General features: G+C 49.6%; 1 protein-coding gene and 1 long non-coding RNA gene across 2 annotated transcripts in view; one reads left to right on the forward strand and one right to left on the reverse strand.

The window, feature by feature from the left end:
• Window positions 1-3,153: 3,153 nt before the first annotated feature.
• LOC118694405 (uncharacterized) lies at window positions 3,154-9,855 on the reverse strand. Its single transcript, XR_004981426.1, has 3 exons — window positions 9,834-9,855; window positions 7,776-7,976; window positions 3,154-4,320 (listed from the first exon to the last, which is right to left on the reverse strand). It is a non-coding gene; the product is annotated as an uncharacterized LOC118694405 (long non-coding RNA).
• A 527-nt stretch (window positions 9,856-10,382) lies between these two features.
• LOC118694577 (rho GTPase-activating protein 39-like) overlaps window positions 10,383-13,134 on the forward strand; it is a 56,830-nt gene continuing 54,078 nt past the window's right edge. The window contains exon 1 of the mRNA XM_036395720.2: window positions 10,383-10,471. Within this exon, the coding sequence (XP_036251613.1) occupies window positions 10,461-10,471 (11 nt within the window). The 5' untranslated portion in view covers window positions 10,383-10,460. The remainder of the gene's footprint in view (window positions 10,472-13,134) is intronic.

Below are 13,134 nucleotides of genomic sequence, written 5' to 3' on the forward strand. Positions count from 1 at the left end.
CTGCGTACCAGCTCTCTCTTCCTGCATTAGCCAATTCCTGCATGGCTTCGTTCCTGCACCGTCTCCTCTCTGCTTTGCCTCCCGTCTGCGCCGCCCCTCCGCGCTACGCGCTGCCCACCGCTCGTTTCCCCCTGCCCGCTGACCTCCGTTCACTGCTCGCTGACCTCTGCCCGCACCGTTGGTCAGGATCAGGGAGTGGGGTGAGGGGTGCACGGCCACTCCCTCACTTAAAAGATGAGGCTGGAAGTTGACAAAACTGAAGAAGTAGGAAATTACTAATGGGAAGATGAACAAATGAAGTACAACCTAAAAAGGCACAGAAATTTCACAACAGCCACTGATGTGCTCTGAAACAAATCTGAGCAACCACAAAAGCAGGCAGAACAACTGCACTACCCAGTTTTGACCGAGGACAGCCTTATCAGACACTGGTACAAGGCAGATAACAGGTGGCACACTGAAGTGGCTGGCTGTGGATGTACAGGAAGAACTGAGTATTGAGCATGTGGAGGAGTAATGCTGGATGTTGAAGAAACTTCAGAATCAATGTACCTAAACCATTTTAATCTTCCAAGATGTAACTGAACCCTTATATGTGGAAAATTCAGACCTAAATAGGCAAAGGAGAGAATTAGGACTATTGTAGTGAACAGAGTTTAAAAACCAGCGGTGGTGACAGTAATGTATTTAGGAGGTCAGAGTTGCTACCAAGGCAGAAAACATCATTATGAAAAGTCTCCAATTACCCCTACACTGAGTGAGTAAATGTTACATCAGCATATCATGTGCTTGCTACATTTAGATATAACAAAGGTTTGATTTTTGGAACAGCTGGTTGGAGAGCATAAAAGAAGCCATTTGGTTTAATGCTGAGTTTTGTGAGGGGCTGTTAGAACAGTCATGCATAGCAGTGAGTATAATGTACTCTATCTGGTGACATTGAAAAAACAACATCAACAAAGAAATTCCTACCTCAAGATGTTATTAAAAAATGAATAAACGGAAAGGATAACATGGTTGTAAGAAGCATGGAGATTCTAAAATTACTCAGAAGACTTGTATTGCCACAAAGAAAAAGCTATGGCTACAAAGCACCAAAAAAAAAAGGTTATGGAAATATTAAAGATAAAATACCCTTTAAAATGTGAAGGTGGTATAGACCATGTCCATATGCCAACAGAGAAAATCCTGAATAGATTATAAACTATCAAATTAATCTGACAGTAACTACAGAAGGTGGATTTGAACAGATTCTCTTTCCTCGCATGGATCCCAAATGCAGCCCACTGACCTCCATGAGGTTGCTAAAGACATGGACAAGGACTGGGTGACAGCCAGACAGCCCAGCTTTTTTGGCACACAATGATCTTAGTCTGTCTCTGACATGAGGGGGAAATTTGTTCCCCAAGGACTTGACAGCAGTGGTGGAGAGATTTGAGCTTCTTCTATGTATCAACCTGCCTGTCCTCAGCTTCTCTTCTAGTTCTAGAACTAGATTAATCTCTTTCTCCTTCCAGAAGGCCTAGTGAGATGTCAATATGAGCAGCAGTGACAGCATCTATGCCCCTCCAATTTTGCTTGTTTAGGAATTGCATGTGAAGGAAGAGCATTTGACTTTGTCAACCATCCCTGAAGATCGGGACCTGGGGGAGGCAGAACTTTGGCTTCATTTCAACTGGCCATGCTCATGCTGTTAATCTCACGTGTCTGTGAAGTTGTTCTCAGGGCCCCAAGAGCACTAACAAGCCCTTAGGCCAGCCTCACTTAGGGCTTGTGCCCCAGCCCTGCCCAGGAGCCCCAGTTCACATCAGCCCGGTGTGGCAGCAGCTCTTTCCACAGAGAGCAGCAGGCAGAACTTTCCCAGGCATTTTCCTGGGGAAGGCTGTGAGAAGATCAGAGAAAAACATGAGAAACAATTCTTATATCCACTTGCTGCACCTATTGTTGTGCACATGTGGAATGCTTTAAGGAGATTTGTTTACCAAAGGGTAATTTCTTAATTGGACACTGGTAATGGTGTTTCGATTGATTGACCAATTAGGTCAAAGCTGTATTGGACTGTCTGGAAGGGGACGAGTTTCTTAATGAGTATAGTACAGGATAATATAGTGTAATAAAGCGATTGATCAGCCTTCTGCAATCATGGAGTCAATGCCAATTATTGCCAGCAGGGGGCCTGCAGCAACAGCCCTGGACCCTCAGGCCCTATCTGAGCTGTGTTGAGGTGTGCTTGTCTCCAGTGCTACTCATCAATGTGCCCATACCCATGGCCATGCCCAGCCCTGAGCCTCTGACCCTGACCTGGAGCCTGCCTGCCTGACCTAACCTCAGCTCTGCCTTATTACTACAGACCTGTCATGGGCTGGGTCTGTTCCTGGTCACCATCACTGGCCCCATGCTGATCTCAGCCTGCAGATTGACTTTCCAAGTTGACCTCAGACTTGCCTCATCCCTATGAGCTGCTCAACAGTCTGGGCTACCCATGAGACAGCCCCACCATGGCGGGGCTGACCATGACCGCCTGCAGATGTGCTGTTCTGGGAGACTACCTGCAGGCTGCATGGCGTGGTCCCCTGAGACACTGCTCTGGTGCAATCCCAAGTGTTTTCTCTCTCCTCTAACAGCAGCTGTTCACAATGAGCAGCCTCAGAGGTAGAGAGATGGATAGAGATGCACAAGTTGAAACTGCCAGCACCCAGGCTGAGTGCACAGCACTCAAATTAAAATATAAGAACCTGTTGGTTGAGTTGATCTGCTTAGTAGATCGCCAAGATGTTTAAAAAACTGACAAAGAACAGCCTTCAAAGGGGTTTGCCTAAAGCTGAATACCTATTTGCTGAGAGGAACCCAGCTTGCCTGTCACAGTCAGCACAGAGGGACATTGAGCATTGCAATGCTGGTAATAACAGGTTTGGAAACTTCACTTCACTTCCCTCTTCAGTTATGTGGTAGAGCAAAGAATTTGCTGCTGTTCCCACTGAATTCAGCAGGAACGTGGCTGGTCCTGAAACCCTTGACTGTATGAGAGAGGAAAACAGATGAAGAGTTATAACCCACTGCTAGTGATCATGATAGGATTTCTGTTTTCATTATGTATAAGTAAGGAGGTGGTATGCAGACAGAGGTCAAGACAATACCCGAGAGCAAAAGGGATTGAATTTTAAAAAATGAAATCTGTTTTATTTTATTGAAAGGATACAGTAAGAAACAACAAGGTGCATAAATTTCAGTTGAGGACACCTATAAACAACAAAACGGAACATTTTTTTTTTTTTTGCTAGTTAAAAAGAACAGGAATAATGGGATGAAGCTGAGAAAACTTAGGCAAAACACCCTGGTGGGATTTCAGATAGGTGTCTGAATGGTCATCCCAGAGACAACAAGGCCAGGAAGAATTACCCACAGAAATGCCTCTGCACTGGTCAGAAATAGTAAGAAAGTGATCTCACAAATCCCCATCTTTCTTTATGTCTTGAGACCTGACTGTGGGACCTGCTTTCCAAGTTACTCATAGAAATGGGGATTCAATTAGTTTGTCAAGGCTTGTGAGAAAAAAACATCAGACTATAGGATTAACTTGAGGAGTTACAAGTTCTGCCTGTGGCTAAACAATAAACTCAGTGCGTGCCAAGAACCTAGAATATTACATTGTGTAGCACAAATGTCAACTACAGCAAAGCCAGATTGTAGCAGTTGGTTTGAGGGTCCCTGGGGAGTCCCCTAAGCTGTGTGTTCGCTGGTAGCAGCAGGCAGGCAAGGAGACTCCACACGGCTTCTGACCGTTCTAATTAGATGAGGGTTTATTGGGGGTCCCACCCCCGGGAGCAGCATGGTTTCTGAGGGTGAAGGGGGGAAGAGGGAGAGAGGGAGAGCCTAGGGAGAAAAGGGCCAGGAGAGCATCTGTGGTCTCTCCTGCACAGCTTAACAGGGAGATTCAAAGTGAGCACGGAATAAGACTTGGGCCAATGGGTTTACAGATACATGATACTTCAGGAGAGGATTACAGGCTTGGAATAAACCGTTCATTTTCGAGGGGTGAGACAGAGCATACCATTTAACTAAAATGTAACACCACACCCGATGGGCCAAGCAACACGTGCAGCCCAGTGGGAGACCGAGCAGGGAGGCACAAGGAAGTGGCACAGCCTGTCTCTACCACTCACGCTGCTGCTTGGGTGCACTGGTGGTTCTAGCTCAGTCTTGTGTCATAAGCCCTGGCCACAGGCCTCTCAGCAATCGTTCTCTGCTCTGGGCAGGTGTCCTCCAGCTCAAGGCTGCTGGTGGTGAAACAGTTTCATGTTTTCCAGAGTATAAGATCACCTGTGGGGCAGAAAGCACTACTGGCCAACATTTGAGAGCAGCAGAGTTTACCAGAAACAGAGAAGTGTGGGAGGCTGTGATACGGTAGAAGTCCTTTGGGAACCTGTAACTGATCTGGTGTCAGGAACATAAGGACCTTATTTTGGGGAGTTTTCATCCCACAGGAATTTTGAAGTAAGGCAGGCAAACCTCTGCTGGAGATATTTTCCTGACCTTCACTGCCAGCAACCTCAGAGTTTGGCTCATAGAAAGTTACCTGGGAGCATGTACCTCCTTCCTGTGTCTTGTCTAGTATTGGAACAAGGACTACCCTGGACAGCAGAGTCGATCTGGTTCACAAGGGACATCCCACTTCCACCTTCTTCCCCTGTTCTTCTGACCCATCCTGGAGTGTGGCTGCTTTCCTCATTCTCATCCCAGTGCTTGCCAGATCATCCATAAGGCCAATACAGGTTCCTAACTGTCAAAACACTGCTCACTTTTGATCCGTGCCAGTTTAATGAGCTGAGGGGGTTCACCCAAGCTCAGGTGAACACCAAAATCAGGACTCAGAGCAACAAGAGAAGCAGGACTTGTTGGGCCCTCAGCTCAGTTCAGCCATTTCACCCACTGCACCCTTCCTTCCCATGCAAGGGCATGTTGACATTGTATCTAAATGCCCTTCCACTCTCGGCAGCTCTCCTCTCAAAGGACACCACTTCCCTTTGCTGAGGGGAGATGTTACCCCCGCTATATAATGCCATGGCTTTGTCAGCAGCCAGGAAGCCACAGCAGCAGGGAAGATGGCAAAAACCTCCCCTGTATGTTTTTACTCACAATCTGTTTTAGAAAGCAGGAGAGGAAACAAAGAGCATTTGCTGCTCCATCTGTTTCTGTGTCCCATACTGCACAGTTGGGTTACAGCCAGCTGCTGCATTGCCAAGCAGTAACACGATAGCACTGCTGCTTACTCTGCAAAGGAGCTGAAGATGGTAAGGCAGAAAAAAATTAGGATACATTTATTTTAAAAATAAATTTTTAAAAGCCCATTGCAAAAGACCTGGCTAGTTGAATAAATTTACATCATGCCTGCTATGGGAAAAAAAAAAAACAACAAAACAAACCACCAAACCACTACAACCTGCTTAAAAACATGTATTTTTACAAATGGTCAAATATCTCCAACTATCCTTTTCCAAAGGACTGTCCTGGGCTATTCAATATCATCATCTTCACAAAACAGACAGGATTAATGAAGAACAGGGATGTTTTTTTCTTTTCCTCATACTTGCCAAGACCATTTGCCAGAGAGAACTCTCACAGCACACAATCCAAAGAACTTCAGCCAGCAACGCCTGCAACCAGGTCAGCCCGGTTCCATACAATAAGGTCTTTGAGATGTCTGTGCTGAAATACTGAAGAATTCACCACATACGGTGCAAACCTCTAGCTCCCTGATATGGAGTTACAGACGTGTTGGTTGGGAGGGACCTTTGGTGAGCATTAGCCCAAACTCTTGCTTGAAATGAGACCATCACCAATACTAGATCAGATAAACCATGGCATTGCACAGCCAAACCTTGAAAATCTCCAAGGACAGAGATCTCTGAGTGAACTGTGCCCCTCAATGAGCCCAGCACTTTATCTTTGTTGCAGCAAAGAGCTCCCCATGGTGAGCCCACATGTAAACACTCATAGGAGTATCTGGGCAGTAGTTTGACCTGTTTAACACAGGGCTTTCACAGAATGTTTTTTGGTATTATTGGTTTCCTCATCACAACAGCACACTGACTGGCTCCTGCTCCTGTCCCCCCTTACAGCTCTGGGGGCTTGGGGTGCTGGAGGCAGGAGAGGATGACAGATGAGCAGGAGACAAGGTGACAGCACGACAGCACCATACTCACCATGCAAGAGGAGCAGAGAGTTTGGTGTCAGTAACCAGGGTCAGCCAGGGTTGAGTGACTGCTGACCCAGTGAGTGGGCCTGGCACAAGCTTCAGTGGAGTACAGCTGAGGTGAGGTCAAAGCTGAGGACCTGAGCTCAAATGCAGCTCAGGAGTAGCACTGGGAGTCCCCAGTGAAGCATTTCCCAACTCATCCTCCCACCATTGCTGGTACCCTGGAAGGTGAATCCAAGGCTGCACCTGCACTGGGGCAGTGCTGGCTGTAAGCCTAGCCACACAGACCTTGCCAAGCATTTTAGGCATCTACTCCCAGTATCACCAGTCTCTCAACAAAGGTTTGTCAGACCTGACTGGAGTTGTTACTCCCTTCCTTGCTGTACATGGAAGACATTTGCTGTGTGTCTGGTGCTGGACTGGACTGGTTCCAAGCTGTGCAACCCAGTTTGTTAATAGAGGCAGAGCAAGGGCAGCACCTGCTGGCCCAAACCTCGAGGGCAATGTGCTGACTGCACTCACATCTGTAGTATATCTGCCTGGGGATTGCCAGAACTCTCAGCCTGGGACATACAAGCAGGACAGCAGCATGGCAATCCTAAGCTTTCCATAGCTTTAGCATCACTGGTTATTTCACACCCCCACATGAGAAATACCTCTCATGCCAGGACCTCCAGCTGCAATTTCCTGATATGGAGCGTATGCCCACGTATGAGCACCAGATGAGCGGTTTTATGAAAGGGCATACAACTCCAGATACAGTTATTTCCACTTGGGAGCAGTACCTGAGAAAATTCAAGCATGATCTCAGGGAGCTGCCTCATTTTGCAGTTCTGCAGTGACAGTTATACAGTATATCCTTCAGCCAAGAACAGGCAGCAACGAGATGATTTAGTCTGGAAACACTGATCTCTTACTGCACCTTACAGTGATCTGGTGTTCACAGCCTTACAATTCATGAAGGCTATTTCTTCTTTTATTAGCAAGAGAGCCAGGACCCTCTGTTCTCAGAGACACTGCAGTGTTTTTTCCATGCTCTCAAGTCACTTCACATTCACCTCCTGCTGCCACTTTTGGTGTATTGATAACAGGTCTCGTGACTGGTGGGCTTGATCTCCCAAGCATGTGTCACAGTGACCCACCTGTATCTCTGGAGGAGAACTGCCTTGTGTTATTGCACCAGGTGCCACTAGCAGTTTTCCTCAGCCCCTGTCTGAGCTGTGAAAGTATCTGAAAAAGTTCCCACAAAAGAAGCTTTTCCTTTAGCTTCTTCCCCCTCTGGGATTACTCTCCCCCTCCCCGAGTCACCAGTGTATCAATGGCACCTATATGTGCAAGGCTCAGCCTCAGGGCTGTCTGTTGTGCCAGATAATTGAACCTTCTATCACCCAGATTTCCTTCTCCAGCAGTGGGGACCTCTGCTCCCAAGAGTGTCCTTGATGTCAGCAAGTGTGTGACCCTCCTCTAGTGGGGAGGTTCTGCCTTCAAGGTGGCTTCCTTGCTCTGCATTTTGATGCCTTTCTGCTGTGCGACTTTGTGCAGGTCAGCACAGAGCTGCCAGCTCATGAGTTGGACTGACCTGAGATGTCATGTCAGTGTGTCCTCTGTGTCCTTGAGAGGCCCCAGTTTGCCCGTTTTGGCCTGAAGAGAGACAGGATCTCTTAGTGCAGAATAACATCCCAAGAGTTTGAGCTGTGGCAGCCAAGTGAGGATGTTTAGGTTCTTCAGCAAGGCTGTCAGAGGTGTAGGTGGAAAACAGCCTACACATTATCATCAAGCCCTGAAATACACAAAATAAAATGAGAATGTTGCAAAAAAATTAATATTTTGTCTGGTCCATCCTGCAGCCAACTTCCCACTCACTTACTGTGGCAGGTCACTCATTTTGGGGGGCCCTGAAGCTGGGGCCCTGAAGCTCCCATGTCCCCAGCATCTATTTTCAGCATGCCCAAAAGACCTTGCTGGCACAAAAATGATGATCAAACTGTTAAAATTCTTACACACTAAGTCTGTGTCTACAGGAGCCATTGAACAGACAGAGACTATCAGGCTGCTATAAGCATTTTCCCAGTATTGCTGCTTCCCTGAGGACAGGTATAGCCTGTATTGGCAAAGGTAAGCAATATCTGCATCTCCACAAGGAGGGATGCCAATTTAATCATAGTAGAGCTACACCAGCAAATTTTTGTTTTCAACACAGACCTGGTTCAACTCCTCCTTTTCTTTCCTGCTAGCCTGTGCCTCAGTCCCTGAGCTTTGCAGTCCCACAGAACTCAACTTCTCCTGCCTGCTTTCCCACAGCACCTCAAGCATCTCCAGCAGCTTCACAGCCCCTGTGGGGGCCCCACTCACCACTGGCCCCCGGCTGCAGAGATACACTCTTCCCCATCGCCCTCCCTCCCCCCTCCCCCCCGCATAAGCACAGTGCAGCTGTGTGACCAGCCCACAAGTGCAGCAGCCATGATGTCACTGTCTCTCTATTTGCTATTTAAAAATGCAGTGGGAATTTCATGGGAATGTCTTAAGATTAAGTTACCCTCAAGTTCTCAATAGTGCCAAAATGCCATCTGAAAATGAGTGCAGTGTTGCTCTGGGTGGGACCCTGACCATTGGCTGGCATGGGGTCATTAATAAGCTGAACAGACTAATTTCTTACCATAGCAGACATTTGCTCCCTGGTGCAACATGAGCCCCAAACCACTCTGCTAGTGGCAAAATCCACCAAGAATCTGTCAAGTCTTGTGCCCCTAGTTATAGGATCTGAGGAATCTGGGCAGCTCAACCCTCAGGATTTGCATCCACATGGGATTGTTTGTATTCTGGAATAACAGGACAGTAAAAGATTCCTTGGGAGAAGTGGCACATTGCAGCAATTACTGATATAGAGGAGCTGTTCTGTGTCACCATGCCAAATGACATACCCCAAAGCAGTGGCTGACAGAAGCTGATCTAGCAGGGCTGACCTTTAGAGCACAGCTTGTTTATTTAGAGTACTCATGCTGGCCGAGGAGCAGGGCTCTACTAGTTCTTGAGGTCTCTAAACCTATGCTGTTTGTACGCTGCTGGTGGATCTATGCATCTGCTGGAGACACACCTGATAGTCCTGCACAGCTTTGACCAGTCTACTATGTGCTCATGATAGAGAAGAAACAGAAAGTCTGCAAAATCTGCCCAGACAAAGCTGCTGGGGCAAAAAAAAAAAAAAAAAAAAAAAAAAAGAAAACATCTAGGCAAACCCAGAGCATGGCAGCCTTACAGCGCAGGCTGACCCAAAGGTCTGTACCCTCCCACCTGGAAGCAGAGACAGCTCAACATCCAGCATTGGCAAAGGAACTTTCCTTTCTTAGTGCTCCATACTGGTTCAAGTCCCTCCTGCCACTTTCCATCCACGCTCTTGCAGGATGTCGGGAGTACCAGAGGGCAGAGCAGAACCAATAAAGCCTCATGTGCCCAGGGCAGCGGGAGGCAGCGTCGGGAGAACACGGTTCACCGGCGCAGCTGTGATCCAGCGGCGCGCACAGGCCGTACCTGGGGCCTACAACTATAGCGCTGCCAAAAGACCCCGAGGCGAGAGCAGGATGTGACCTGCCTGACCACGGCTTTCCTCACAAAAGAAGTCACGACCACCGACTTTTACCATTGACCTGTAGCTCAAAAAAGGCTTCAGCGGCTCCAAAACTGATGTCCTGGCTCCGCTTCCACTCTCCTTGTTTCCACTCCTCGGGCCGGAGCTTCGCGACGCCAGGGCTCGGCGGACTAGATCAGGTTCCGTAGCGACCCGCACCCGCCGCCAGGGGCTGCCCTCGACCCGCGGCTCCTCCACTGACGCCGGCCTCGCCAGCCCCGGACAGTCCCGGCCCGCTCCGGCCCGCCCCGTCCCGTCCCGTCCCGTCCCGTCCCGTCCCGTCCCGTCCCGTCCCGCCCCGCCCCGCCCCGTCCCGTCCCGCCCCGTCCCGTCCCGTCCCGCCCCGCCCCGCCCCGCCCCGCCCCCGTCCCGTCCCGTCCCGTCCCGTCCCGCCCCGCCCCGCCCCGCCCCGCCCCGTCCGTCCCGTCCCGTCCCGTCCCCGTCCCGTCCCGTCCCGTCCCGTCCCGCCCCGCCCCGCCCCGCCCCGTCCCGCCCCGCCCCGTCCCGCCCCGTCCCAGCACAGCCGCCCCCGGCAGAGGGACCCGGGGAGTGGCTGGGGGTCCCGGGTCCGGCCGCGCCACCCCCGGGCGGGGCCGGGATCGGGTTTCACATCCTGCCCCGCTCGCGGGCGGAGCGGCCATGGCGGAGAGGTGAGTGCGGCCGCCACGCACCTGTAGAGTGGTGGGAGAGGGGAGAGACGCGTTGCCGCTCCCCGGGGCAGTGGGCCTCGGCCTGGGCTGGGGCCAGGAGCAACTCCCGGCAAGGGTGGAGGCGGGGCCGGGGAAGCCGCCGCGGCAGGTGAAATGCAACCGAGTCGAGTCGAGCCGTGCCCAGCGGTCAGACTCGCGCGGAGCGGTGGTCCCGGGCCGCCTCCCGCCGCGCTGGGCTGTCTGTGGGGGGACCTTCCTCTCGCACTGCTCTGGCTCCCGCCGGGGCCTCCGCCTGGGGCTGGGACTGGCACTGGGCTGTTTGCGGCCTCCGAGTAAGGCGGGCGGCCATGAGCTCGGCTGAGCGTAGCCGGCCCGGCCCTGACTCGGAGTCCTCCCTCCTGCCGGGCCCCGGCGCCTCCCCGGAGGCTGCGGCCGGACTCTGTCGGGTGCCCTCACACATCCAAAGACGGGTGGCTCGTCGGGAGCACACCATGGTTTTGTGCCCGTTCCAGTCCGGGCTCGCTGGCGCTGGGCTGGGTGCCCCCGTAGCTTTCTCTCTTTCGCTTAAAAAATAGGCGCTTTTACAGAATGACAGTGAAAATACTATCGGGTGTGGCTGTTGCAGGGCCAGGAGAGGGTTCTGTCCTCTCCTGGAAGTGTGTTGGGAGACAGGATCACCTGTTGGCAGTGAAAATGGAGGGCCAGGTAGTTTACCAGGCTGCATCCGGCTTCCGACAAAGGCAGGCGGATTTTACAGCTCCAGTGAATAACCCCATTGAAGGAGAACTCTTCCTGGTCCCTCCGCGCCTGGGATCGTCGGCGAGAAGTGGTTAAATTAAGTTTGGTTCTGCCAGGAGGAACGTGCAGAGGCACTATCCTTGTTGTTGCTGATGCCAGTTGCAGTTGTGCTGTTTTGCCGGTATCTTTTTTTCATTCTAGGTTAAATACTTGACCGATTTAAAATTCCTGCAGTGTGACTCTCTCTTCAGCCGGCTTCTCACGTTCCTGTTGGCTGGGGGAGAGTTGCACTGGCCTTTTGCTCAGTGCCTCATTGGTGATGCAAGGTGTTTGGAATAATTTTTTATTTCTCTTGCATTTGAAGTTGTTTTATTTCTTTTTCCTTCTGCATCTCCTGCAGCAGACCAGGGTTTGAGTTAGTCTGTAAGGAGCATCTTGGGAAGGGATAGCAAATCCCATTGAGGGTGGCCCTAAAATACCAGAATTCAGACTGAGCAAAATGATGAGCACAGCAGCATTCTCTCATCTTGCCAGGAGCAGCACCTCACAGCAGCTGCTTCTGCCTCTGTGCTTGTGACAGCCAAAGGTGCTTGGAGATTGAGGTTGTAGATGCCTCATTTTGGGGTAAACTCTAAAGGCTGACAAAATCGTGTAGATTTGATGCTATCATTCCACTAGCTGGTGCAGATGAGTACAAAGCTTCTTGTGCTGGATTTCACAGTGTTTTACCTGTGTATCCCTCGCTGTCTCTTTAGTGCTTTTGAATTTGGTTTTTGCTGGGTTGACAAGACAACTCTTCCTATCAGTTGGATGGAGGCTATTTGGAGGGATGCTGAGATCACAGTGGATTATAGAATGCAGATTTAGAAGCCACAATTTTGTTCAGATAGTTCACATGCCTTCTGTATTCACAACAGGTTTGCCTAGCTGAAACAGATATCTTGGCCTTACCTGGGCAAACATAAGCTGCAGTGAGATCTCAGTCCACACGTCTGGTGCATTTTGTAATTGAGAGAATTTTACGGTCATCCTTGTGATGCAGAAGTCTGACTTCAGCCTCACCCTGACTGGATTTGCAGCAGAAATCCTCATGGGAGACATGCAAGCATAATATGCCATGCAGAACAGGGCTTACTGAGTGCTGCCCTGATTTAGGGACCCAAAAGAAGTGCCTCCCATTCAACTGACTTACTTGATTCCTAGAAAAATATAATGTGTGGTACAGAGATGAAAAGAGAGCCTGGAATTCCTGAGCTGCCCAAGGGGTAAGAACATCTTGTGGATTTCCTTGTATTGGTGTCTGAGCTTTGAGGCATTTTTAAAATCCATTTTGCCATTCTTTTGGAGTTGCCTTCACAGGATTGGAGTAACTGCCTGATAACAAACTGGTAAAGTTTTGTAAATCAGGAACCAAGGGATTTTTTTCCTCTGAAAGCAGTGGAGGAAGAATTATTAGCATTGTTGAGGGACTGTGGGAAGAGCTTTAAGATACATAAAATCAGCTTTAAGGGAATTACTTCTGCAGTTAAAGGTAAGAGAGCATAAACAGCTATAGGAGTCTGACTTTTTGGCCAAAAAACAAGGGTGGCTTGTTTTTTAAACATTTATTGGCATTAAATGGCAGTGCCATTTCATAAATATTCACTAACCCTTTTTTGGAAGTCATATATGTCATATCTGTATTTCCTGATGAGTAAATGCTTTAGTAATGATACTACTTGGGTTGTCACTTTACTTATGGAGAAGAAAGCTTTTAAGTTTGGACTTGCTGTTTTATCAGCATATTTTTGGCTGTTTGAATTAAACAGCCTCAGGATGGGTGCAGAGGGAGATCTTCCAGCCTACCCAGAAATACTGAGGTTGCTGAAGTCATGTTAGCTGGGTGGAAGGACTGGGAATGGTACTGAGTGTGCTTGTTCAGCAGG

The sequence above is a fragment of the Molothrus ater genome, chromosome 17 (genome assembly GCF_012460135.2).
Source record: "Molothrus ater isolate BHLD 08-10-18 breed brown headed cowbird chromosome 17, BPBGC_Mater_1.1, whole genome shotgun sequence".
Classification (NCBI taxonomy): domain Eukaryota; kingdom Metazoa; phylum Chordata; class Aves; order Passeriformes; family Icteridae; genus Molothrus; species Molothrus ater.